The 26,465-nt window shown below is 45.3% G+C and overlaps 1 protein-coding gene across 1 annotated transcript in view; it reads left to right on the forward strand.

Annotated features, from left to right (window-relative positions):
- TXLNG (taxilin gamma) overlaps window positions 1-26,465 on the forward strand; it is a 290,841-nt gene that overhangs the window by 163,687 nt on the left and 100,689 nt on the right. Inside the window, exons 5-6 of the mRNA XM_086934258.1 lie at window positions 10,145-10,339; window positions 22,544-22,663. Of these exons, the coding sequence (XP_086790384.1) occupies window positions 10,145-10,339; window positions 22,544-22,663 (315 nt within the window). The remainder of the gene's footprint in view (window positions 1-10,144; window positions 10,340-22,543; window positions 22,664-26,465) is intronic.

The raw sequence follows: 26,465 nt of genomic DNA on the forward strand, positions 1-26,465 counted from the left end.
AGATGGCGATCTATTCATAATGTACCACTCTGCAGCCCTCTATGCCAAGAACAGATGCATACTGGTAAGTAGCATATTCCTTACTAGTACCAATTCTTCTGGGCAGAAGCTAAGATCCGGAGTATGACCACCCAGGTCGTCGGGGCCTTGCGCCTGTTGAAGACCAATAATTTCACGAGAGCTCTTCAGATCATTATAGGCCAGGGATAGGTCTACTTCGGCTCAGAGATTAAAGTCTCCTGACATAAGAAAGTTAGAGTGGGCCAGGGTCATATTAGATTGGATGTCGAGAAAGGAGGGAAGAAGTGTGGCCAAGGAGTCCCAGGGCCTGTAGCAGACAGCCTGACACATGCATTGCCCTTCAACGTCTTTAGGAGGAAACCTAGCGATTCGATTTTTACAACCCTGTCTATAGGAAAGGTGGAGAAGTTCAATTTATCGTAATATGAAAATACCGGTAAAACCCCCTTTCCTATTAGGCAGAGGTTAGTGACATGCCTTAAATCCGTAAGGACAGGCTCCGTCGAGTTAGACTGCTGATTCAGGAGTGGTCCAGGTCTCCATGATAAAAATATCATACAGGCCAGAGTTAAGCAGTAGTTTGATTTCCTCTGCATGCTTTGTCAAGGATCTGGCATTTAGCCGACCACATTTCAGGGAACTAGAAGGTCCATCACCACTGGTATTGCTTTTAGGTGTGCATACTGGATTAACTATAGCGGCAGAGGGCAGTAGGGGACACTGCTTACCTATTTGTAGAAGTTGATTTTGAGTGTAGCTACTCCTAGCGTGGTGAGAGAGATTTCCACTGGCAGCATGACTCTGGCTGACCTCGGTTGGAGTGCAGACAGCGCAGGTGGGCTTGCCTTTGACAAAACTGGACTCTCCTTTTTCAGTGCCTGCGGACTGCAGGGGAGTAGCTCCTGTACTCCAAGGGAGATTGCTTGCAATTTGCGATGGGGCTCCCAGTCTACTTGGGTTCTTGGTAGTTGCTCAGCTGCAGGGCGAGCTACTTTGTTGCGATTGTCGAGACTGGTGCGGCAGGTAGGTTTTGGTGCCAAAAGTCCACAGCAGTCTTCAGTTCTCTTTTTCACTTCTATTCTTTGTCCTCGTCTTGATCTGTAGAAATCTGAATTCATGGCATCAGGGGAGCCCCTACATACTCAAATTAGGGGCGTTAAGGGGAGTGACCGCAGCCAATGGGCTACTTACCTTGAGGGTGACTACACCTTTTTAATGACCACTACCTGTGGGAAGTATGCATAACCCTGACCCAGTGAGCCTAATTCCACCAAAAATTAAGATTGTGGAATTCCCCTTTTCGTGTTAACATCTGGCTGCCGACCTCAGGCGTGTAACTAGCCTACCAGGGGTCACGTGTCCTGACCAGCTACTTTTCCCTCCTGTCCTAGTGCCAAATGGCTACAGGGCAGAGGGTGGCATCTCCAAAGTCTGGGGGAAGCCAGGGTCGAATAGCCTTTTAAGCCTCCTGCCTTGATATGCTGATTACTTAGCCATCCTGCTTGAAGGAGGTGACAGCACCTCTGGCCGTAGCAGGCATGGTCTCTGCCCTCAGAGTGTGGGCTCTCACCTGCAGGGTGTCAGAAACGCGTACGTGCTGGGCTACACCAGTTAGCCAATACAGTAGCAGTCGGTAGGTTTTCAGGGGGGGGGGGGCACCTCTAAGGTGCCCTCTGGGTGTATTTATTAATAAATTCATCACTCTAATCAGTGTGGGCTTATTAAAACGAGATGTTTCATATCAAATATCTTAGGTTTCAGTGAAGCAATCATATAGCTGGTGAACTCTTAATTACCAGTGTCCAACACATGCAATTTAAATGGCTTTCCTGTTCACTTGCGATATCTGAGAATTATCTTAGTCTTTATAGTGTGAACCAGCCATTTTGAGCTCCTCCGTTATCCCAAGTAAGATTGATTTTGGTTTCACATGATGTTGGTGCAGCCTTTGCTGTGCCTGGATTTCTTTGTTGTAAGCAGTTATTTAAGGTCCCTCGGTAAACATGTCTCTGCAAAACTGTTACCCTCTTTAACCCCTTCCACGCGGGGCTAATTCCCCTGCGATGCGGGGGGAGGGGGTCCGCCCGCGGTGCTCGTGACTAGCTTAGCTCGTCTCGCTGCACAGTGGAGCTGTGCTCATGACGAGCTGAGCTCGCCACGACTTCGCCCACTCAATGGAACGCCCCGCACAGGAGGGGAATTAGCCCCGCATGGGCCGTCCGTGGCAGTAGCTCGTCATGAGCACAGCTCCACTGTGTCTCATGACGAGCTGAGCTCATCTTGAGTGTCGAACGGGTTAATTTGAAGATGCCTACATCCAATTGCCTGATATAAATTTCAGGTGTTCCCTTCATTTTGACTTCTTTTACACCAGTCTTTCCTTGCTATTTTTATATATGAAAATTGCAGCGACTCTATGCAGAAGGCAAATTATATATTTGAAGAACACGCTGAAGTAAGGGGTATAAGGTGATAACTACAGAAACAAAGAAATACAGTAAAAAAATAAAAAAAATTGGCAGAAGGAATGAAAGCAATTGCTGAAGTAAAGCACACTTTTCTGTTTGGTTTATTTATATTTTCATTAGTAACTCTTCAGGAGTTAAAATAACTACTAAAAAGGATTGGGTTCAAAACATTATCAGACATTTGAAAAACCACCAAAGTACCAAAAGTTGTTAATCCTTATTAGTGGCTAGCTGTACCCGGCCACGCGTTGCTGTGGCTCAGTCTGGCTAAATGGAAGAGAAAGAAAAGAATAAGCGCACGTTTTTAATATGTTTAATTTCACAATGCTTGTGGGTATACAAAATGTTTTTGTCCATCCTAATATGTAGACTATTGTCTATATGCGTCCCTTGTATTTGTTGCGCAGCAACCAAATCAATTGGGTCTGTTCGGGTTGCAAAGTGAACCAACTTCTCCCCCCACCCACTTCCCGGTCTGCCATCCTGACACCAACTGTCCATCCTAATATATGTAGACTATTGTCTATATGCGTCCCTTGTATTTGTTGCGCAGCAACCAAATCGATTGGGTCTGTTCGGGTTGCAAAGTGAACCAACTTCTCCCCCCACCCACTTCCCGGTCTGCCATCCTGACACCAACTGTTCATCCTAATATATGTAGACTATTGTCTATATGCGGCCCTTGTATTTGTTGTGCAGCAACCAAATCGATTGGGTCTGTTCGGGTTGCAAAGTGAACCAACTTCTCCCCCCACCCACTTCCCGGTCTGCCATCCTGACACCAACTGTCCATCCTAATAAATGTAGACTATTGTCTATATGCGGCCCTTGTATTTGTTGCGCAGCAACCAAATCAATAGGGTCTGTTCGGCCTTGCGATTAAAAACCCGAGCGTATTTGTCACGCACATATTCGAAAGTTGTGTATATATAAACACGCGCTAATGTTGCAAAGTGAACCCACTTCCCGTTCTGCCATCCTGACACCAACTGTCCATCATAATATATGTACACTATTCTCTATGCGTCCTTTCTTAATGTTGCCAAGTGAACCAACCCCTCCCTCCTGACACCAACTGTCCATCCTAATATATGTAGACTATTCTCTCTATGCGTCTATTGTAAATGTTGCGCAGCAACCCAAACAATAGGGTCTGTTCGTCCTTTAGATTAAAAACACGCTCGTATTCTAATCCAACGTTCTATATATATATATATATATATATATATATATATATATATATATATATATATAAATACGCGCTTATTCCAATTCAACGTTGTGTCAAAATTTCAAATCTATCGGTGAAGAACTTTCCGAGATTTAAGATTTTTATCAAACGCACATTGACATTTTTATGTGTCTGTGCTTTTGATTAAAAACACGCCTTTATTCGACATTCGCGTATTCGTATACAACGTTGTGTATATAAAATACGTGTGTATTCAAATGCAACGTTGTCAAAATTTCAAAGCAATCCGTGAATAACTTTCAGAGATTTGAGATTTTGAACAAACGAACAGTAAAATTTTTATTTATATAAATGAATGGTTTTGCCCTCTTTGTGGAATGTAAACATGAAAATACCTCAAGACATTGTAGCACAAATAAATCCAATGTTGAAAAAATTTAATTGGACAAAATTCATATTACACTGGACTATTTTACGTGCCTTGACATTCTTTTACATATAAGTGGCACAGGTCTGGTTTTTGTGAAAAATAATAACCAAACAAAAGAAAAGCACTACATGTAAGGATTTCCAGCAAGGGCCCATGTGTGTCAAATCGGTTAGCTTGAAAGCTTTATTGATATCTTAAAACCAATAACTCTGCTTCCATTTACTTGACACTGTCAAGGAAAACGGAGAATTGTTTAAGAATTTATAGAACTTTGATACTGAGTAGACTGTCTAAATTGCCTGAAGGACCCAATTGCCGATATGACCCATTGTGGGGCAGTAGATAGCCTTGGTTGCTTTAAGGTTGCTGGCTGGCTAGTGCTATTGGAAGTGCAAGTGGTCAGTCCTTGTAACAAGTATTGCCTGTTGTTCATATATACTAATGTGAGTCAACTTGATGTCACTTACCTACTTTTTAGGATTTGACTATCTGGTTATTGATGTTGAGCAATAAATTCTCAATCTTAGAGGGTGGAGTGACTCAGATAACAAGGATTAGAATTGCTCAGTATAAATACAAAGTCCAGGTAGAGCAGAACTTTGGCGTGGATTCTTAGATTTGGATTTAAAAATAAAGGTTCAACTAGTGAAAGCATCATTATCTCAGAGGTGTCTTGTCTGCCCTGCAAGAAAATTAAATTTTGTGTGACCAGTTTGGAAGAGTCTTACTGCTTTTTGGTTAAGGCATGCTCCCTTGTTGCTGATTTCTTTGCATTAGTTCAGCATGCATGCGGCCACCGCTCTCTTGGCAGTAGCACTGGAGGAATCATGCAGGCAAGATTAAAGCTGTCAACCTGATCCTGCGGCAGTCCTGCTGACTCACCTCAGTGGTGTTGATGAGGCTGTTTGGATTTGGGGCAATGGACAAGGGAGTAGGCATACTGCAGCACAATGCCACTTCATTGTGTGTGTTTAGGCAAGCCTCTGGTGTGAGATTTGATTTTTGTTGTGAGCATTGCACCCTCCTAGGAACCACGTTGTAGTTGCCTTGATATCCATGTTGCTGTGGTTCATGAACACCACCCCAGTTGTTCTACAATAGTATCTTGAGCTGGCCAGCTGCAATAGAGAATTGCATTGAGCTCTTCCGTTATGCTTCTGGACAGCAAAAAAGGCAAGGACACACCCGGGAACTTGAATTCGGAGAGTTACCAGCACTTTCAAGACTTGCCTACCATCATCACTGCAGCAAGATTAAAAGTAGTCTCTCATTCCCACAGAGTGGAACAACAGACTCTTTCAAGCAGCAGAGGCGGCGAGGACCCGCGAACACCCCAACACCAGACTCCAGTACGACGCCGGCACTCTCCTCGCACTCAACCCCGGACTATACCACGCCTGCATCCAAGCCGCCCCGAAATGCACCCACGGACCCTTCTCCTGCCGCACCTGCAGCTTCACCTGCGACAGAGCCAACAAACCTCCTAAGACCGGACCCAACCACCTCCGCTGCATACCCCTGAACACCTGCTCCGCACGCAAACACGCCGTCGAGCTCTGGGACCTGCTGGACACATTAGCCCCTGATGTAGCCTTCCTGACCGAAACCTGGTGGAATGATTCCTGGGCACCTGACATCGCCATAGCCATCCCGGACGGATACAAGATCACCCGCATGGATCGCGCCAACGGAATCGGAGGAGTCCACCCTCAATGTCTCCACCCACGGGAACAACACTCTCAACACTGCCAAGCACCTGCACTTCCAGAGCCACACCGACCCCAACACCACCCTCAGAGGAACGCTCATCTACAGATCACCTGGACCAGGGCTCAGTTTAGCGACTCCATCGCTGACCTCGCCAGCAACCACACACACTCCTCCACGGACTACATCCTTCTCGGGGACCTGAACTTCCACCTCGAGAACAACAACGATGCCAACTCTGCCACCCTAATCGCCAACCTCGGCCTCCCGACAACTCGTCGCTACACCCATCCACGCAGCCAGCCACACAATAGACCCCGTCTTCTCCACAGACACTCACGTCGCCTTCGACCACACCACCGAACTCCACTGGACCGACCACCGCATCAACCATTTCACCTTCAAGAAACCAACCACGCACCACCGCACCCAACAGCGGCCCGCCGCAGCTGGAGCAAAGTCACCGAAGACCAGCTGATCACCACCCTTGCCCAGATCCCATCTACCGACCCCACCAACTCAGACGCCGCAGCCCGCAACCTCAGACAGTGGATCGACGACTGAGCCAACACCCTCGCCCAAGAAACCCTCCCAAGAGCCACCTGGTTAACCGACGAGCTTCAAACCTCCAAACACGCATGCCGGAAACTGGAGAAGATATGGCTCCGCGAACGCACACCAGACAACCACGCAGCCCACAAGGACGCCACACGCAGACATCACCACCTCATCAGATTAGCCGAAAGATCCTCCTTCAAAGACCGCCTAGATAACAATGCACATGACAGCAAAGAGCTCTTCAGCATCTTAAAGGAACTCTCCAAACCCAACGCCAACGACATCCCGCCCTCACAAGAACTGTGCGACTCACTAGCCATCTTCTTCCACCGCAAGATCGCTGACATCCACGACCGCTTCAACACCACGACTGCCCAGACTACGCCAGATTCCACTTCCCCTGTGAACACCACCAGCGCCAACCGCCTGACCTCCTGGTCCAACGTCAACGACGATGAGACATGTAAGGTCATAAACTCTATCCACTCAGACCTGTGCCCACACCATGTATTCAACAAAGCAGACGCAGCCATCGCACCCCAACTACGGAAGGTCATCAACATCTCCTTCGAAACAACAAAATTCCCGGAAAGCTGGAAGCACGCCGAAATCAACACCCTCCTAAAGAAGCCCAAGGCGGACCCCAAGGACCTTAAGAATTTCCGGCCCAGCTCCCTGCTCCCGGCGAAAGTCATCGAGAAAATCGTCAACATACAATTGGCCCGCCACCTGGAAGACAACAACATTTTGGACCCGTCCCAGTCCGGATTTAGACGAAACCACAGCACCGAGACAGCCCTCATCGCCGCCACAGATGATATCAGGCTCCCACTAGACAACGGCGAAACATCAGCCCTCATCCTCCTGTACCTGTCGGCCGCCTTCGACACGGTCTGCCATCGCACCCAAAAAACACGCCTCCTAGAAGCTGGAATCCAAGAGAAGGCCTTTGACTCGACCTCGTCGTTCCTCTCCGGCAGAACCCAGAGCGTCCGCCTCCAACCCTTCGTTCCGAAGCCACCGACATTATCTGCGGCGTCCTCCAGTGCTCATCCCTCAGCCCGACGCTGTTCAACGTCTACATGGCTCCCCTCGCACAAGTGGCCCGCCATCACAACCTCAAAATCATCTCCTACGCCAACAACACCCAGCTCAGCCACATCACCCCCCTCCTGAGTGACCTACACTGGCTCTCCGTAGACAAGAGGATCACCTTCAAGCTCCTCACCCACGCACACAAAGCACTGGACACAACGTCGGACCAGCCTACCTGAACAGCAGACTCAACCTCCACACCCCGACTCACCAGCTCCGCCAGCCTCTCCGCCGTTCCCCGCATCCAACGAACGACCTCCGGCGGCAGATCCTTCTCCTACCTTGCCGCCAAGACATGGAACACCCTCCCTACCCACCTACGGCAGACCCAAGACCTACTCACCTTCAGAAGACTCCTCAAGACCTGGCTCTTCAAACAGTAGCGGCACCCCCACCTTCCCTCAGCGCCTTGAGTCCCTCACAGGTAAGTATCGTGCATTACAAGTACTCTGATTAATTGACCCGTGTGCTTCTTGAAAACATGATCAGTATAACATATTTTGTTAATTAAATAATGCGACGATGCGCTGGTAATACATAACATTGGGAGGGCAAAAGTTGAATTTGACTAAGTTTGCATGGTGAGACGTGTGGTTGACTGGACTATTCAACCAAATCTGTGACTGGGCATTAAATTGCCAAATTTTCTGTGTGAATTATTGAACTCTGTAAAGCAAGGATGTGTGCTTTGGTTCGAATATGAAAGCTGTCCTGTTAGCCTTTTTGTACAGACCCCCATGTTCCTTCTCTCTTTTTTTCCTTTTTTTTTTAACCTTTATAGTATTCAATGATGGGATTTACATCGAACAAGTTTGCCAAACCTTTGCAGCAGTTACAAACAAGACAATTCACCCCATGTTCCTTCTGTGCTTTGCCCAAATGTAAAGGAAGTAGACCTAGTTCAAGTGTTTGTTTTGCGCCTGTATGTTTTCCTGTTGAAACAAATTTGGACCATGTGAGTCTTCAAAAGATATTGAGTGACTACAGTTAGGCAGTGTTCCACCAGCTTTGTTTTAAAACGTGTCTGTCTCAGGATGATAAAAAACGTTCTCTCCGTCAAGAACCGGACTTTGGAGAAGGCTTTCACATTCTCATAAGTTATATTCAACAATTGTAGAATGCGGACCCATTTGTTGAAATCCAGAAGATTATTTGATTCATTTAAATATTGCGGTATATCTTCAACATCAGTGCTTCTTTGGGTAATAATCCTTTACAAGAGAAGATGTCCATGTACAAAAGCCAGTGTATTTTTACAATTACACATGGTGCTGGAGTAAGAAGATTTGCCAACACTGCATTCCAAAATAAATGTAACACGTGCGTACAAGCTCTTTCTTAAATAACTACACACCTTTTTTTATTCCATGGAGAATCTAGAGAACCTAGACTAAGATGACAGAGGCATGAAATCAAGCGGGCCACCTTTTTTTGCCTGATATAGCTGCCTGGTTTAGTTTTCTACTCTGCTACATCACAGAATGTTTTTAAATCCAATGACTTCAGAGCCTCGCACAAATTAGGCTAGTTAAACCCAGTAACGCATGCCTTGATCAGGAACAATTCAGGCTGTATGAGACTCTGTGGACTATCATGAGGACAAGCAACATCTGGGTTAAAACACATTTTTAACATAAATGTTTATTGATGGAGTCCCCAGATTCACCTTATCCTAGATATGAACCCTCACTGGGCCTTTGTGTCTATAGCTCAGATCAAACTAAAATGCACTTTGAATTTTTATAAATCTCCACATATGAAATACCTCAAACGCACTTTTGAAACGGGAGAAGTTAAGAAGATGAAGACCACCTGTTTTGTTTCTCCAGTGCTTCCTACTTGTAAGGCTCACTCTTCTGAGGCTTTTTTTTAAATACATTTGTTAAAATGAGAAGTCACTGCTTAAGCTCTGTTTACAGGATTTCTAAATGTTTTCTTTAATTTATTTTTATGATGCATACTTTGCTTGAATACATTTTTATGTATGTGTTATGGTAAGTCTGAAATAAGTTGGTTTGATTGGGATGATATATAAGCACTTCACCAATGTTAAAAGGACAGTAAAAGCGTGGACCAGATCTGCAGCTTGTTTACTGGTACTTTATAAGGTAGAAACTCATAAGTTTATGTAGCCCACTTGCTTGGGCCTCAGGATACCTGTCCGATGTGGAGTAAACTCACTAGGTACATCTGAAAAGATTCAGTCAAGAGCTCGGCGTTGTACTGATGTTAAAAACTTTTAGCACACAGGCCTCAGTGCACTATTTTCCTATGTTAGGCGCTTTTCCTGTAGATAGTTTCCTTTCATAATTTAGGAGATATGTATATAGCGCATGGTCAGCAGTTAAGTTCCATCTGCTTTTAAGCGATTTTTACATTTTCCAGTAAGTTTTTGTGTTTTAGTAGAGGTTCCTTTAAAATAATTTGCCATTATTAAGGTTTATAAAAAAAAAGAAATCACAGAGAATAGTTTATTCGAAAATATTTTCATGCATCCCATACTGCACATAGACAAAAGCTATTCAGACCTTGTAAGTTTAATGAAGCTAATTGAGATTGGGAACTGTTGTTCAAGGCAACAGTAACTTCATGAATGTTCAGTTTAAATTAAAGTGGCATTTTATGTTTCTATAACCATTAATTTCATAACTCTAAATTGCTTTTATTTCAAAGGAAGAAAATCAGCAGCAAGCACGTGATGATGAAGAGCGGCGAAAAGAGGCTAGCGCACATTTCCAGATGACCTTAAATGAGATAAAAACTCAAATGGAGCAACACGATGTATACAACGCTAAATTGCGTCAAGAAAACATTGAGTTGGGTGAAAAGCTAAAGAAATTGATTGAGCAGTATTCTTTGCGTGAAGAGGTAAAGACCAATGCAATCTCATGTAAATTAAATTAGCATACTAATGAGAACAGGTACAGTTTAATTGGAAGATACATGTGGCTGAAATGGTTTTAGAAGTTCTCAAACCTTGCTTGCTTGTCTTCGTTCTTCATTGAGAACGTTTCGGATTCATACTTCTAACTGCTGGTTCCTCATCTTAGACTATCCCCCAGCAACCAGACTGGATCCGGCGAATTTTGTAGCAGTGCTTCTGCGTGCCACTAGGTGGCATCTTAATGCCTCAGAAGTGATGAAGCTCAGCTGATGTCAGTTACTTCCTTCCATTATTTCTTCGTTTTCTGACATGGTTCCGTAGCTCAGCTCCAGACTTTTTTTATTCTCAACCACTCCAAAAATGTAATGGGTTTGGGAAGTGGCTCGAAATTAGTATTACATATGCGTTCGACAGTGATTTGAAACTAGGAGGCACAGTTGTATATCGCCAAACACAAGAAGTAACCTCTGCCTTGCGGGCCCAGTGCACTCCCAGTCGCTAGGCCATTATCCAACTGCCCCACTTCCTCCTTGAAGTCCCTCTGTCTACTCCAAGTGCAGTCATAAAACCGAGAAACAGGACTGGAAACTATCCCTCCACTCTGACTACAAAGAAAAGGTGCAAGGGCATCAAGATGCCCGCATCCCATCAAGGTCACTGGCAAAAGCGCAGATTCCTTAGTTGGTCTCAGTGCACCCAGAGTTTCCTAGTCCCTTGTTTACCATACACATATAGAGGCCTTTAAAGAGTCCATTGTGCTAATTTTCAGCATGCCACTAGCTCTGACTGGTGCACTTTTGGGTCCCCTACGACTGCAGGGGCCTCCAGTCAGGTTACTGCTGGCGAGTCCTTCGCTGGCAGTCTATCCCCTCAGGATCTGTTACCAGGCCAGTCACAACTCCAGCAGAGACTTCCACTCCGGCCCAAGTTCCATACGCTGGGGGATGATCCAGGGTTGACACTGATGGCCGTTCCTCAACCGATGGTAGCTCGAGCTAGATCGGTATATCACTGTGAGATCACAAACGCACAACTTGATTCTAACCTTTTACTTATTCTGCATTACAGTTATCAGCTGAGACTTCATTCTTTTTTTGGCTCTGATTTTGATCCTGTGCCAGAACAGGTTGCACCCGAGGATATTGATGATGGTGAAGAGGATGGCCTGCTCCCCCATTATACTGTTGATGCCTTATACTTTGATTTACAGAAAGGCAGTGGACTTGATACTTCCGCTGGTACAAAGCTTGCTTGCCACATGGGACACCAGTGGAGGAAAGTAGCTCATTTGCCATGGGGCTTCGGAGGTCTCCTGAGGTAGTAGAATTACATCTGCCCTCCATTGAGACTAAACAAATGATTGACAGAAATATCTTTAGACTGGGCCCACAACCTCTGAGCCTTTACTCCCATTTAATGACACCCTCACAGATGCCTTCACTGCTACTTGGTTGGCATAATGTTCTTACCTATCCAAAGCAAGCCTCACCTGCACAGTCCGTGGCAGGGGGCCAGTGGGGTATTCCGACCAGCACCCGCGCCGTGAGGGGAACGGCCCGAGCAGACAAGGAAAGCCGTGAGGGGAACAGCGGTAGTTCCCATCGGGGAACTACAATACCCAGCAGCCCCGGGACACGCGCACGAGGGAGGAGGCATCAGCGCGAACGGAGGCGCATAACAGCTCGCACTCTCGGCGAGCCAGTGGGAGTCCAAAGCAAGCCTCACCTGCACAGTCCGTGGCAGGGGGCCAGTGGGGTATTCCGACCAGCACCCGCGCCGTGAGGGGAACGGCCCGAGCAGACAAGGAAAGCCGTGAGGGGAACGGCGGTAGTTCCCATCGGGGAACTACAATACCCAGCAGCCCCGGGACACGCGCACGAGGGAGGAGGCATCAGCGCGAACGGAGGCGCATAACAGCTCGCACTCTCAACTCGCCACGCGAGTCGCGCGCGGGAGAAGCCCGGGAAAAGGGCGGGCCCTCTGTGGCCCTCAGAGGACCTGAGGAGGACGGGGCGGGCCACCCCCCTTGGCTTATACACCTGACATTACACCACGAAGGTAAAGACTATTTCGCATGCATCTGTTGGTATTCCCTGATGAACATGAATACTAAAGTAGATCACCCACCTACCGTAGCAGGAACTGGGCAAAAGTTTTCTTGGTTAGACGAGCTAAACCTCTTATGTCAAACCACCTATGCACCATCAGAAACCCCCCTCTCGCCCAAAAGCGACATCATACTACCAGTTAAGTCTACTCTTTCGGAGCAGCCCACATTACCCAACAAAACTTGTAGTCCTTATATCGCACCCCCCCAGGTCTCATCGGTGAAAAGGACTCAAACACCGCCCCCAGGTTCACGCATTGTTAATTCCCCAACGATACCATCGACTCCTGAGGCCCAAGATCCCTTAAGCCCTTCTATACACCCGCTTTTAGTACCGCTCATTGAAAAACTGCTTAGCTCTTTGATAGCCCCGTTGTTGGACAAAATTAACATGTTAGGGGATAGGCTTACTGGTCTAGAGTCAGCAATCAAATCAAATTTGTCGGCTGACAAGCACCGTGACACATTCAACCGTCCAAAGTCACCTCCTACTCACGAAGGCTCTAAACGGGATAAAAGCTGCCAAACACAACTAACTGGCTCTAGTACAGTGGGGCAAAAAGTAACCAGACACTCTCCAAGTGTCTCCTTTCCCCAGTTGACCTCACCTAGAGCAGTTCATGATAAGACTAAATCAATCCATCTACCACCAGAAGCGGCCCCATTTGTGTGCATACTTGCTGGCGTCCCTGCTCTTCCACCTGGAAAAATTGAGAGCCAACATGACTTACTAAACAAAACCAAATTCTGGCTGTCAAAAAATAGGCCACTGCCCCGTCACCTATATGGAGCAATAAGGAGCGTCAGGAGGGTGGACTGGCTGGGTTCTCTTCATAAGGATCTTCCTGGGGACCTGGTACTCGTAAGATTCAGAGACACAAACATTGTCCCTTACTTGAAAACCTGGCCGCCACAAGAGACAGACGGCCCAATATCTATATGGGACTTATATGACTTTTATCCCTCAATCCCTGGTTTTCCCCCTTTCTTGAAATCATACCCTACATCATGATCTTTTTGGGAAATACTGGGAGTGGTAACAATTAATTCTAACCCCCATTCTCACCATCTCAACCCGGGGGTGGAAGGGAACTAATTATGTTTGGGACCCTGTCCTACTGTTTTTGGATTAGATTGGACTTGGCAATCATGGAGGAATGTTGAACTTTGCAAGGTCCTACTTAAATTTACTCCTTTTTAGACTTTTAAACCTTTTTAATCTTTTATGTAACCTGACACTGGTTCTTTTGATTTTTCCTTTTTTTTTTTTTTCTCTTTAAATGATGATCATTTTTTCCTTTACCCTTTTTATTTGAATGAAATTGTCTAAATGTACTGTATTATTTTTTTCTGTTACTGTATGCTTATATGATATTCTTTGGTAATATCGAATAAAGCTTATTTTGAACCTCTTACCTATCCAGACGTCCCAGATCGATGCCTGGTAATCCAGGCTTTCTCACCAAGCACTCTGCTCTGGAAAGTCATATTGTACAGGCATGTTAAATAATCCACTTTGGCAAATGTATGTTTTCCTCTAACAGCTTGGCACTGCACTTTAAAAACGCAGTCTGTCTGTTGGGCTGATGCACAGATACCCTTTGGGAGATGGCTAGCTAGATCTTGCAGATGGTTCAGGAGGATCTAAGGGTCGCTTTGATTCGGACTATACAGAACAGCCATTATGCAGCCAAGTATGTTATCTTTGCCAGTTTGGATATAACTTACTGCATTGGTAGGGCCACCTGTACGAGTCTTGTCCTTGGTGGGCATACCTGGATATGGTTCACAGACTTCTCGGTGATATTATCAGTCTTCGCTAATGGACTTTTTTTGATGGGTTTCTCCTCCTTGTGGAGAAAGAAGACTCCACTTTGAAACACTTCAAAGACAACATAGCTTACAGTGCTCTCTTTGGGGCTTGTGTATCCTGCCTAGCAATTTGTGCACCAGTTCTTGAGATTTAGAGGCAATTTTTGAAAGCTTGTGTATGGGCAGAGATAGCCTGCCCAGCCGGTGATAAACCAGAGAGCTCAGTCCTTTAGCGGCTGCAGACTCACATCTCACAGGCAATGCGCTGGGCTAGATGGGGCATCAGTCCTCCAATTCCTCCTCCCCTGCTACATCGGCCTAAAAGCGGCTTTAGTTTCTGCATGCCAAACCAGTAGGTGGCAAGATCCAGCACTTCCTCACAGTTTGGCGATCTGTCACCTCTGAGGATGGGTCTTGTAGATTGTTTAAACAGGCTGTGTCCTGTTTTTTCAGGTCTCGCCTGACATGCGCTGCTCGCTCTGTGAGGGCCTTTTGAAATCCATACTGTTTCGGAAGGGGACTTTAAGCCTGGCCCTGGCATTCAATTGGCTTGCGTCATCGTTTGTTAAACGCTGGCGCATGATTGAACATCGGGCTGTAGGGTTACCGCCTTGTCCACTTTTAGGACGGCCCATGTGGACAGGCCGACACTATCTTTGTTTGGCGTGACGAGGGAGAGTTCGGTTTATGGCAAACGCTGGCTCATGATTGGAAATCGCTTCCATTGAGCGCTCATGCCAACTTTCACTTTTAAAGTACAGCCGGGCAATGCGGCCTTTTGTATGTGTCTCACATTTTTTTATTCTATTCTGCCCACAGTCACTTTCTGGAGCTTTCTTTCAGATTTGTTTGGTTGTAATGGTGACGGAGCAGTCTGCTGAAGAGTGTCGAGACATAATGTGATTGGGTACAGGGATTTTTCAATTAGTGATTGTTGGAGGATAACTGTGGCATCTCCTGGGCTCCGATTGGCCCATGGCTGTGCTTTGATGTAGATCGTCTGAGGAGACATTAGCACATCAGCTTCACCATGGTCCTTTGTAACTGGGCGTGCTTATTGGCGTCATCTGTAACCAATTGCATCTAAAACTGGGCACTTCGGAGCACGAGTTGGGGCACATTCTGACAAGTTGATAGTTTCCAGCTGTTTGATGTCGGGCTGTTTATTGAACAGATTGTGTCTGCTTCTCCACGTGAAAGGCCGCCATTTTACACTCATGTTGGCTTTGTCTCCCCCTACCCCCTCTCTACAGGTTCTGTTGGTGGGCTAGCGCAGCGCATTTGAGGCTGTTGGGGCTGGATTGGTTCTGTTAAGCCACAAAGGGGTCTTGTGTTCCAGAGGTTGGAAGCACATGGTACGCACGCCGTTTCCGTACAGTCGCTCCTCCGGCCCCGGCACCAGTGGTGCGCGCAGCCGTGTGTAGTGCGAGTATTACCAAAGAGTGGTAAATGAAGTGTGATGCATTGAGCCTAGGGCATAGCTGCACGTCTCACAGAGGAGAGTTCTCGGAGGTTCGCCACTCCGCCCTGTCCCACAATCCTTTCAAGTTTCAACTATTTCTGGAGCCGCTGCCAAGCAGTTCTAGTAAACCTTTGAGAAAAGCAGGCCTTTGGGTATTTTAGGCAACTTGTATTTAAACCGTACGCAGAGACAAGAGCTAGAAAAAGTATGTTTTAAAGGTGACACAATTGTTTTGCTAATACACAATGCATGCTAACACAAGTTTAAAACTCCTACATTCCATCTCTGTAATAAGTCCTGCTTTATATATAAACAGAAGTGGAATCCGAGTCTTTTCATTTCAGGGCTTACTTTCTCTCTGTGACTTGTCTCTGGTGTTTATCTTGTCCAAAAGTCATTACTGAAGGAGCAATCTGCAAATGTGTGTTGAGGTGTTAGTAAAATCTACCCATTTTTAGGTCGAGCAGACCTAAAAAGCAGGCGAAGCCTGCTTTGTCTGCGAAGACATCTTTTGCTGGCATGTCTGGGGGAATGTGAGACCGCGTTCAAGCACGAGCTTCGCTGTCTCAGATTCCTCCTCGAGGCCGCGCACGTCGCCGTGCTATCCCCTGCCTCGCATTCTCTCTCATTCACACACAGTCACGCATGCGCACACACATTCCCTCGCACACACATTCACGCGCACACACTACCCCCCAACCCCCCCTTCCCCCCAGGCATACACACAGGCAGGCACGGAGTCCCCTACGGGGGACTCTAACTTCACATCATCCCTGGGCCCCACTCACCGGCGGGGCTCCTCTCGCGCTCTGCTCTTCACGGCGCATCTCCTCTTCTGGATCGGGGCTCCCTCAGGTCAGAGGAGCCCCGCAACAGGCGCCACACTCCTCCTTCTCCCCGGGCCCCCTCCTGGGGACCCGGGCTACCCAGGACCAGCAGGGCGCTCCATGCGCCGGCAGGCTTTCTTCTCCCGGACCTCAGAAGGCGGGACTTCTGGTCGGCCGCGAGCGGATTGGCCGGCCGGGCAAGAGCCTTCGGGTCGCCGCGGGCAGCGCGGCGGCCCGTTTTCAGACAGGCAGGCGGCAAGGCAATCCAAATATCGGCGTGGGCAGCCAAAGTGTTTTTCAAATGTTGGCAGGTAAGCTACTCTCACATGTTGTGCAGAATGGCTGGTCAGCTGTCTGTTTTCATCACAACTCGCCTTGTTCTTACAGCACTTCAAAGAGTGCAAGGGTTTCCTTGCTCTCTCCTGTAGGTTTCTTCGCCCTCAACATTGCTGTCACCCAACACTGTGTTGCTTCCTACCACCCTCATCAGTTGTTTCCAGTGCCCCTTCACATCTCACTCAACTTTAAAAAAAAAAAAAATTGACCCTCCACCCCATTCAGCTCCTCTTTTGCTGTCTTCCCCGCCATCACTGTCCTTGCTGCTCCTGACGTTCAACAGCGTTTCCTTGCAACCACCCTCCTGATATTTTGTTGGTCCCCTGCTCCTCGCTTTTTTCCTTCCCTTCTGTTTTTTGGAGGGCCCTGCAGCTGCAGTTTGCTTCATGGCCACTCCTTTCTTAATAAGGCGCTGTCATGCACTCTTATTTATATTGCCACCCCAAGAGGGGTGTCGGCTATCTTGGAACAGCAAATGAAAATGAAAATAAACAGCCTCTGCGGTATCATGTCGTGATGCATGCACGCGTGTATGTCATCACTGTGTGGCTGCCGCATCGGCATGATTTATATGTCCTCATACATGAAGACACACGTGCACTAATACATCATCACTTGGAAAGAAGCATTGTATTTTTCATTTTTCCGTTGCTAAGCAACATCGGCCAAGAGCTTTGGCAACGCCAATAGCGCGACATGTCTGCTTTGCCAATGCTTGTTACAATTTGATTGTCACAGGATTGAATCCTGGCAATGCCGATTTTGTGTTTTATCCTTCTGAGGCAGAAAACGGACTACCATTCAATTAGATAATAACAAAAAATGTTACTTGAAGTGCTTAGACACAGCAGGTTTTGTGTGAAACACGTTTCAAAAAACAGGTTATTCATAATGTTATTTGCTTTGTTGAACAAAATACATTCTTAAGTGTCATTCCACAACCAAATAATGGCAGCACAAACTAGCGTTGCAACAGTTGGGCACAAAGGATGTGAAACCAGATGTTCCTCTGGTTTCGGAAGTGAGCCTCGCTCCTCTCCAGAGCTCTGCTTGTCCGGAGTGCCCTTCATTCCAGGGTAACATCTGGAGCTGGGTGACTCATTAGGCAGCGCTTGTCTGCCAGTGGTGTAGCAAGGGAGCCAAGCGCCCCATGCAGATGCAGGTATGGATATTGTGTCCTATCTCCTGGTTTGGGAGTTAAAAAATAGCCACTGATTGGAGTGTAATGGGCACCCAAAATCCTGATGCCTCTGTGCCTGTCTCACTCTGTACTGTTGATAGCCATGCTCCGACTGTCTGTAGAAGTCTCAGTGCTTTAAATGGGCCGCTGTTCACCGGTACCGAGCACCGGCATTTTTCAGTATTATTACCCTTGAGTACTGTAACTTCTCCATGTATCAAGAGAGTACCGGTACTCCAAGAGGCAAGCTGGGGTCGGGTTTGGGTATATTGGTACATGCAGCGCAGGTGCTGCCTAACGGACGCTTTCAACAAAGGGAGCCTAGACAACAGTGAGTGTATTGTATAGGTTTGAGATAAATATCACTGCAGATATAGGTGTGAGACCACCGTCACTGCAGATATTGGTGTGAGATCTCTATCACTGTAGATATTGGTGTGAGATTACCATTACTTCAGATATAGGTGTGAGATCACTGCAGATATAGGTGTGAGATCACTATTACTGCATATATAGGTCTGAGATTACTATCACTGCAGATATAGGTGTGAGAACACCGTCACTGCAGATATTGGTGTGAGATCTCTATCACTGCACATATAGGTGTGAGATCACTATCACTGCAGATATAGGTGTGAGATCACTATCACTGCAGATATAGGTGTGAGATCACCATCACTGCAGATATAGGTGTGAGATCACCATCACTGCAGATATAGGTGTGAGATCACTATCACTGCACATATAGGTGTGAGATCACCATCACTGCACATATAGGTGTGAGATCACCATCACTGCACATATAGGTGTGAGATCACCATCACTGCACATATAGGTGTGAGATCAACATCACTGCACATATAGGTGTGAGATCACAATCACTGCACATATAGGTGTGAGATCACTATTACTTCATATATAGGTGTGAGATGACCATCACTGCAGATATAGGTGTGAGATCACCATCACTGCAGATATAGGTGTGAGATCACTAGCCCTGCAGATATAGGTGTGAGATCACCATCACTGCAGATATAGATGTGAGATCACCATTACTTCAGATATAGGTGTGTGATCACTATCACTGCAGATATAGGTGTGAGATCACTATCACTGCAGATATGGGTGTGAATCACTATCACTGCAGATGTAGGTGCGAGATCACCATTACTTCAGATATAGGTGTGAGATTACTATCACTGCAGATATAGGTGTGAAATCACCATCACTGCAGATATAGGTGTGAGATCACCATCACTGCCGATATAGGTGTGAGATCACTATCACTGCAGATATATAGAATACCTACATTTTAGGCATACAAGAGTTTAAGCTATTGGCATTATAAATGACAATGCCTTTTATTTATCTTTTAAAAACGAAAACAAAAATAAAAGGCATTGTCATTTACAATGTCAATAGCTCAAGCTGGTGTAAATGCGAGACCTATTGCATTGCAAATGCTTGTTTTAAAGGGGGGCTCTTTTGCCCCCAGTGTAAAGGGGATGCTAGGGTGCGTGGTGTGTATGCTTTAAAAGCCGGAATCCTATCCCAGTTCTGTTTATCCGAGATCGCAGCGGCGCTGCCAAACCTCTGTTTACATTCCACCCAGGACAAGCAAGGGTGGTTTACGCATGGGATTAACAATGGGCGCCGCTCGATATTCAGATAAATGCAGGCACACTCCACCGAAAGATTTCCAGGGTTTAAGTCTACACTTTCTGCCCAGAGTGTAATTAGATCTCTTTGCTGATCATGGTAGATTTTGCTCATAGAATGCGTGTTTTTTATTTAATATATTGCTGTTAAGTTTTATTTTGGTGAGGTTCTCCCCCTGGTACGTGACCAACTTGAGTTGGGGAGCTGGGGGTTCTCTTAGGAAAAGAATGCTTCAAAGGTAGTGGAGCTACTGAAAGGCTTCATTCATGTCTAGATGCCTCGGATAGGCATCGCATTAAAGCCCCAAGAGATGAGATAGTTGGTTGCCTATTGTGTTATAGAAAGCATGAGCAGACTCCGCGCCCGACCCTCCCACCTCCCTGGGTTCACAATGGAGGGTGCGTTTGTAGAGGTCGTGAACCTGTATCTATCTCTCTCTTTCTCTTCACACCCCCCCCTTTAGTCCTTTAGTTTAGGACAAACTCTCCTAATATGCTGTAACTATAATTCCTCTGCCAGCCTCTTGTCAGAGGACTTGCTCGCCGCTGCATTCTTGCAGCTGCCTCCTACTAGCAGGAGACCGTCTCCTGCATGTGAGTTGAATTTTGTCCATCTCCCCTTACGAGTCGTCCTTTTGAGCCTATACACTAAGCTTTCCTTCAACACCTATTCTGGAAGCCTTCCTTTTTGGTCGCCCATAATCTCTGAATGTAGGATTAGCGAAGTACAGGCTCTATGTTCCCACAAACCGTACACAGTATTTCATAGTAATAAGGTAGTGAAGAGGACCCATTCGAAATTTCTCCCTAAAGTAGTGTTGGATTTTCATGTCAAACGATTTCATTACCTATACCTTTTTTCAAAACCCCGCATATCCTGCAAAGCGGTCTCTCCACACTCAATGTTAAAAGGGTTTGAAATGTTATCTGGATAAGACTACACCTTTGAGAAAATCAAAACAAATACTTGTAAAATATGGTCCTTTGCAAACAGGATTTGCCCCGTCTAAACAATCCATGTCTAGATGGATTGTCTCCTGCATAATCCTGTGTTACCAGAGAGACAACAAAGCCTTACCTGGCAAACATAAAACCCATTGCATCAGAGGTAAATTGGCTACTATCTTGATTCGGTTGAGAGAGCAGATTCACTAGTAGGGCAAGTTTCTTTAAGAAATCGCTTTGCTAAAATAGCGTACCTTTATCACTTCCCTCGTAGGTTTTTGGGGGATGCGTTTGCTTTTCTGTTCAATGCTTATTATTATTAATGGAGGGCCCCTGAGAGAGAAGAAATGTTTTCTTACCTGCAATCCTAGTTCTCTTTGGGAAATTTCAATTGAAATCATAAGCAACCCACCCTCTTCCACAATGGAAGAACTGGGTAAATAGACACCTGGAGGGCATGCTAAGACAATGGAGGTCAGGGTGCTGTGAAAGGTGCTGTATTCTATTCTCATTGTTTCAGTCATATTGCCCTGTCCTTCCCCATCATTCACTTGAAAAGAAAAGAAAACCTATCTGAAGGATGTCTGAAAAAGTCACTTTTGCTTGTATTTAGTGGCTTATTAAAGGCTGTTTTGACCATCTTTTAACATAAATGTATGGAATTGGCAGTATAGCCTGTCTTAAAGCTGCAGAAACTTCAATTTTGTGTCGCATGTATCTCCTGGGTTTTCCAAAGAAAGACAAAGATACTGGAAAAAAAAGTGACTTTGAAAGAAGTGCTCTGGGTTACCACACATGCTTGATTTCAATGGGGCTTTCCCTGAGCAATCCTAAGATTACAAGTAAGAAGCCATTCCATATGTTTGTTGCCAGAAAATACAATTTAACACTGTATTAGGCAATGAAATTGCCACATGTTAAACATATCAAAGAAGATTCAGTCGAGATAAATTTCACGCAGGTGACTTTATAAAATTGGCCATCCATCTTCTTTTGTTTACTATGTCACATTTACTAGTCTTCTGGACATTTTTCTGAGGCAGCATGATGGTGTATCAGCATGATGTCGTCATAAGCCATGCACCCAGTGCGTTTTCCTGAGCAGTTAGTGATAACTGGGTAGTATCTTGCATGGACAAATTCTCTTGTTTACCATTGGTGCTCCTGGGCCACAATACAGCAGTCAAGTTTGGTAATCAAATTACTTTCTTGGGCGCTTGACTGTCTCAAAGTGGGGTTTGTGTGTTGGGGGCGCATGGGCTATGAAGGATTTATTTTGTGTGGTGGAAAGAGTTAGAAACTCATGTACTGTGAAACATCACCTTTTATATATTGATGTAAGTCGTTCATGCTGACAGTTTGATATTTCTTTTGCCTTGAACAAAAATGTTTCCCAGAGAAAACAGTCAGTTGAAATGATGTATGATTTTATGGATTAACGAAAATTGTATCTATATATTTGCACAATTAAAAACGTGCACTTTATGAATAAGGGCTTTTAGCTGAAATGGTGACAGAAGTTGATGATGCAAAACCAGATGAATAACGTTGCTTTTATGTGGTGACCTATAAATATAATTGTGCACACCACAGTAAAGAACAAAGGAAGTAAAAGAATAAAAAAAAGTTACAATCTACGTATCAAGTACACTTTCAATCCTCTTTCTGTACTGCCATATTTAGTTTTTTTCCTTCAAATTTTGCTCTGTTCTTTACATATATCTATTTAGAAATATTCTTGAAATATGTGGTTACCCCTGCACTGGAAAGCGTCTTGCATGTTAAATTTGAAATGTTAATTGAATATTTGTGTGAATATTAATAATAAGTTATGCTAATGTGCGCTCTGCTCTGCCCATAGCATATTGACAAAGTGTTTAAGCACAAGGAGTTGCAGCAGCAGCTGATTGATGCCAAACTTCAGCAGACAACACATTTGATGAGAGAGGCTGAAGAGAAACATCAGCGGGAAAGGGAATTTGTGAGTACATTTTAAGACATAACCTGTGTTACTTCAGTGACCTAGTTAAACCCCCGGTCTGTGCATTGGGGAGGAGTTGAGGAGTTAATCATTAGGCCTGTTCACAGGTCTGGGCAGCGCTCAGAAATAGCACTGTACAGTGTAGCCTTAGAGAGTTGATCGGTGGGGGCCTGTTGGGTCGAAGGAGTCAAGAGAACGAAAGTGAAATTATGAATCAGGATAGGGTGAAATGAAACGAGGGAGAAAAAATAATAGAGGATGGGAGGGAAGAAGGTTGAAGGAAGGCAAGTAAGTAAAAGATGAAGGAAAGAAAAAATCAACGGAGTAGGCAGAAAGAACAAAGAAAGGAAATTCATCAGGAAAAGGAAGGACAGGAGGAAGGCGAATGAGGAATGTATGGGAAGAAAGAGGTCTGTCAGACAGAATTGAACTGCTATAGTTAACTGGGACCCCGGTGTTAGAGGAAATGCGAGTGGGGTGCCAACCTCCACCCCTCATTCAAGGGTGCAACTTGAGTAGCGCAGCACGCCTGACTGTGAGTGGATACATAACGTGTGAACAAAGCAGGCTGGATTGTGAAGCGCAGTTGGGGGGGCTACAGGATCTCGGCATTGAAAGAGTACTTCTTTGGGTCTAATGTGCTAACCAGATCCACCTGCGCACACCACATGAACATGCTGATTGTAAATTAAGAAGCTTGTAGAATGATGCTTCCTTGAAATAAAAATAAACTTATCAGCAAGTTATTATAAAGAAAGAAATGGGGAAAGAACAGGAGCGTGAAAAAACAGTGAGAAAAAAGGAAGGTATTTTGAGAATAAATAATGTTAATACAGGAAAATAAGAAATTCAGAGAGCAGTGAATATAAAGATAGTAAGAAATTGATACATATTTGTTGTACGCCTTATTTGATCTTAATTGAAGTCATAAATGTTAGAGTAATTTCCAGCTGTTTGCGGAGACCCCAGAATACCTTCTGCGGAATACTTTGATAAAGGCGTACAAATGTAATAAATTTTCCCAAATGTAAACTCCTGTAGCAATTCAAAAGCTACTTTGCATCTAAATCCAAGAGTGCTGCTAAAAGGTATGTTGAATGATGGTAAAAGCAGGTTTTATAAGGCATATTGACATAGTGCATCAAATATTGCCTTTGACCTTTAGAAGCTTAGATGTTTCCAATCCCAGAAGGTGGTATGGAAGTTGTTTCCTCTCAGCTAGTTCTTTCTGATGGATCTGAAGTGCTAAGTTAAAGAACCCATGTTCAACTGTATTCATCCTTACAGCTGAGAAACGCTGAGGATAAACGTGTTTGTTGTATTGAAGATCACTAGGATGCAGAACAAGGTCTCCAAATAACCATTTTTTCAGCACTGTTGGGTCTTCATTGATAGTCATACATGTTAGAATAATGTAGTAAGCAGACCCCTACAAGTGCAAATTGTGGCCACCAAGGATGAATGCCAGGTTCGCTGAAGAAAAATGTGTACTTGTCTTAAGCAGATAGAATTTTGGGAGTAGCTTGACCTACTATCCAGTCAGCCCTTGTCGGAAACAAGTCATAAGTTCTTTGTAAATGTATTGACCGATTACAAGGTGGCACTTTACAAATCTCAGGTAATAGAATATATTTTAACCATGTTGTAGTGCCTGCTTTGCCTATTGTAAAATGTTCTTTAGGCTTTATAGGAATAGGTTTCTTATCCAGTAGGTAACAGAGTTACAATTCAGGATCCATCGGAATTGAAGTGTTTCGATGAGCCAAACCTGTCTTTATTGGGCGGTAGTTCATAAGACTTAATCAGTTTAGCCTTGTTTGAGAAACTTTCCTGGCCTCCCATAAATGTAAGGAACGTTCAGCTTAATAGATTATTAACTAAAGAAAACAGGTAGTGTTATAATTTAGTTAATGTTAGGTTCTTAGACTATATTTGGAAGAAAGGATTAATGCCTTCTTATTACTCCCCTCCATGAATTTAAAACTGTATATGGTTCATTAGCTGAGGGAGGCTGTAATTTACTGACCCTATCAAATTAATGGCAACTACAAAGGCTGCCTTCCAAAATAGATGTTGCAGTGAAACCCTATGGGTTTGAATGGATGGGCCTATTAATTGTTTCTAGATGATTGTGTGCTTAGGTTGTGTTTAGAGCTACTAGAGTTGATGAGTTTGCCAACCAGATAGGCAAGGATACCAGTCGTGATGGTTTTGTAGATTATTCATCTAGATTTCAAGAAAGCGTGGACTAACAAGTGGATGTAGTGAAACTCCATTAGGGATGGGTGTTGTGCCACTAGCTCTAGGCTATTGTTGAAGCCTACTTCAGTGTGTAGTTTGTCCTTATGAGGGAGTAGTATACAGTCTGAGAATCAGTGGAACACTGCATTGCCACCACCCTTATGCAATTGTGTGAAGTCTTAAATTGCATTTTCGAGGCACGCGTGCTGTAAATCACATGCTGTGCTGTGCATAGCTTGCCGTCTAGTGTTGGGTCTGTATTTTTACATTTTTTTTTCTTCAAAGAAGTCTTTCCAGAAACGGGGTAGGTACTCCTCCTTTCAATGATAGTGCGCATGGGCATCGACTCCATTGTTAGATTGTTTTTTCCTCCATCGGGTTCGGACACCTATCGCTGCGCTCTGGTTCGACACTGTTCCTTCGGTTTCCCTTGGTGCGCAAGAAACCCCCCTTTGACGGTATTGTTTTTGATTGCTTTTTCCCTTTTATCCCGTATTGTATTTACTTGCAAAAACAAAACTTTCCACCGGAAAGTTCGTGGAAGGCCGTCGGGCCGACCCGCAGTCAATGGAACGAACTCCCTTTAAATTCTGCTCTCGGTGTCAAGCAAAATACCCGCGCACTGACTCACACGAAGTGTGTAGTCTGTGTTAGTCCCCCAAACACAGAGAACAGGACTGCAACGTATGCCTGGCTTCGCGACCTTCGGGCTCGACGTCGTGGCATGCAGAGCCAGCACACAAACTCCATTATGAACATCTTCGGACAAAGAGGCTCGTGAGGCCATGGGAACCGAGGAAAAACATTAGCCGATCGCCATCCCAGAGCTCGACTTCGACCAAGAGGGCGACATTCCACACAGACAACGTACCGCGAGTGCAGCTCCCCCCTCGTTCCAAGACCCAACTCCATGAAAGAAAAAGGCTCCGGTCCAACCCTCGCGTTCAGGCCGGCACTGAGACCACGCTTCTGACGCCCTGCCTTCTGGCTCGGCACCGAAGACTACCAAAAACCCTTCCCACTCCGAAAAGACTCTCTCCAAATCAAGTTCGGAGCCGAGAACTTCAGGGTCGAAGCACAAGTCTGCACTGACCCCCACCATTCTGCACCAAAACACACTTTATATCCGAAAACATCAACATCCAAGACTTCAGCACCGAAACCTTCAACAATTAAACAGTCGGATGTGCCGAAAACACCAAAAAGACAGTTTTGACGCTCCGATCGACAAACAGGATCCAAAACAAAAAGTGCTGTATATTCATCCTCAAACTGGCCATATCATTGCTAAAGTGACTTTAAAAAGGAGGACTGATACAGAGGAAGAATACCACATTCCTTTAAAGAAGAGAAAGGTTGGAACTAACACTTCCCCTCCTCCTCTTCCTTCACCTCAGTTTCAGCCTATTTCACCTGAACATTCACCACCACATTCACCTGACAACCAGGATGATGGAGATGACCGTGGGGATGGGGATGATACTCAACCAATGCAAGACCCATGGGATGATTACAAAACCAGTTTGCCCACGAGCAAATATCCTGATGTATATCCTAACAA

This window comes from Lissotriton vulgaris, chromosome 8, assembly GCF_964263255.1.
Source record: "Lissotriton vulgaris chromosome 8, aLisVul1.2, whole genome shotgun sequence".
In the NCBI taxonomy this organism is placed as follows: domain Eukaryota; kingdom Metazoa; phylum Chordata; class Amphibia; order Caudata; family Salamandridae; genus Lissotriton; species Lissotriton vulgaris.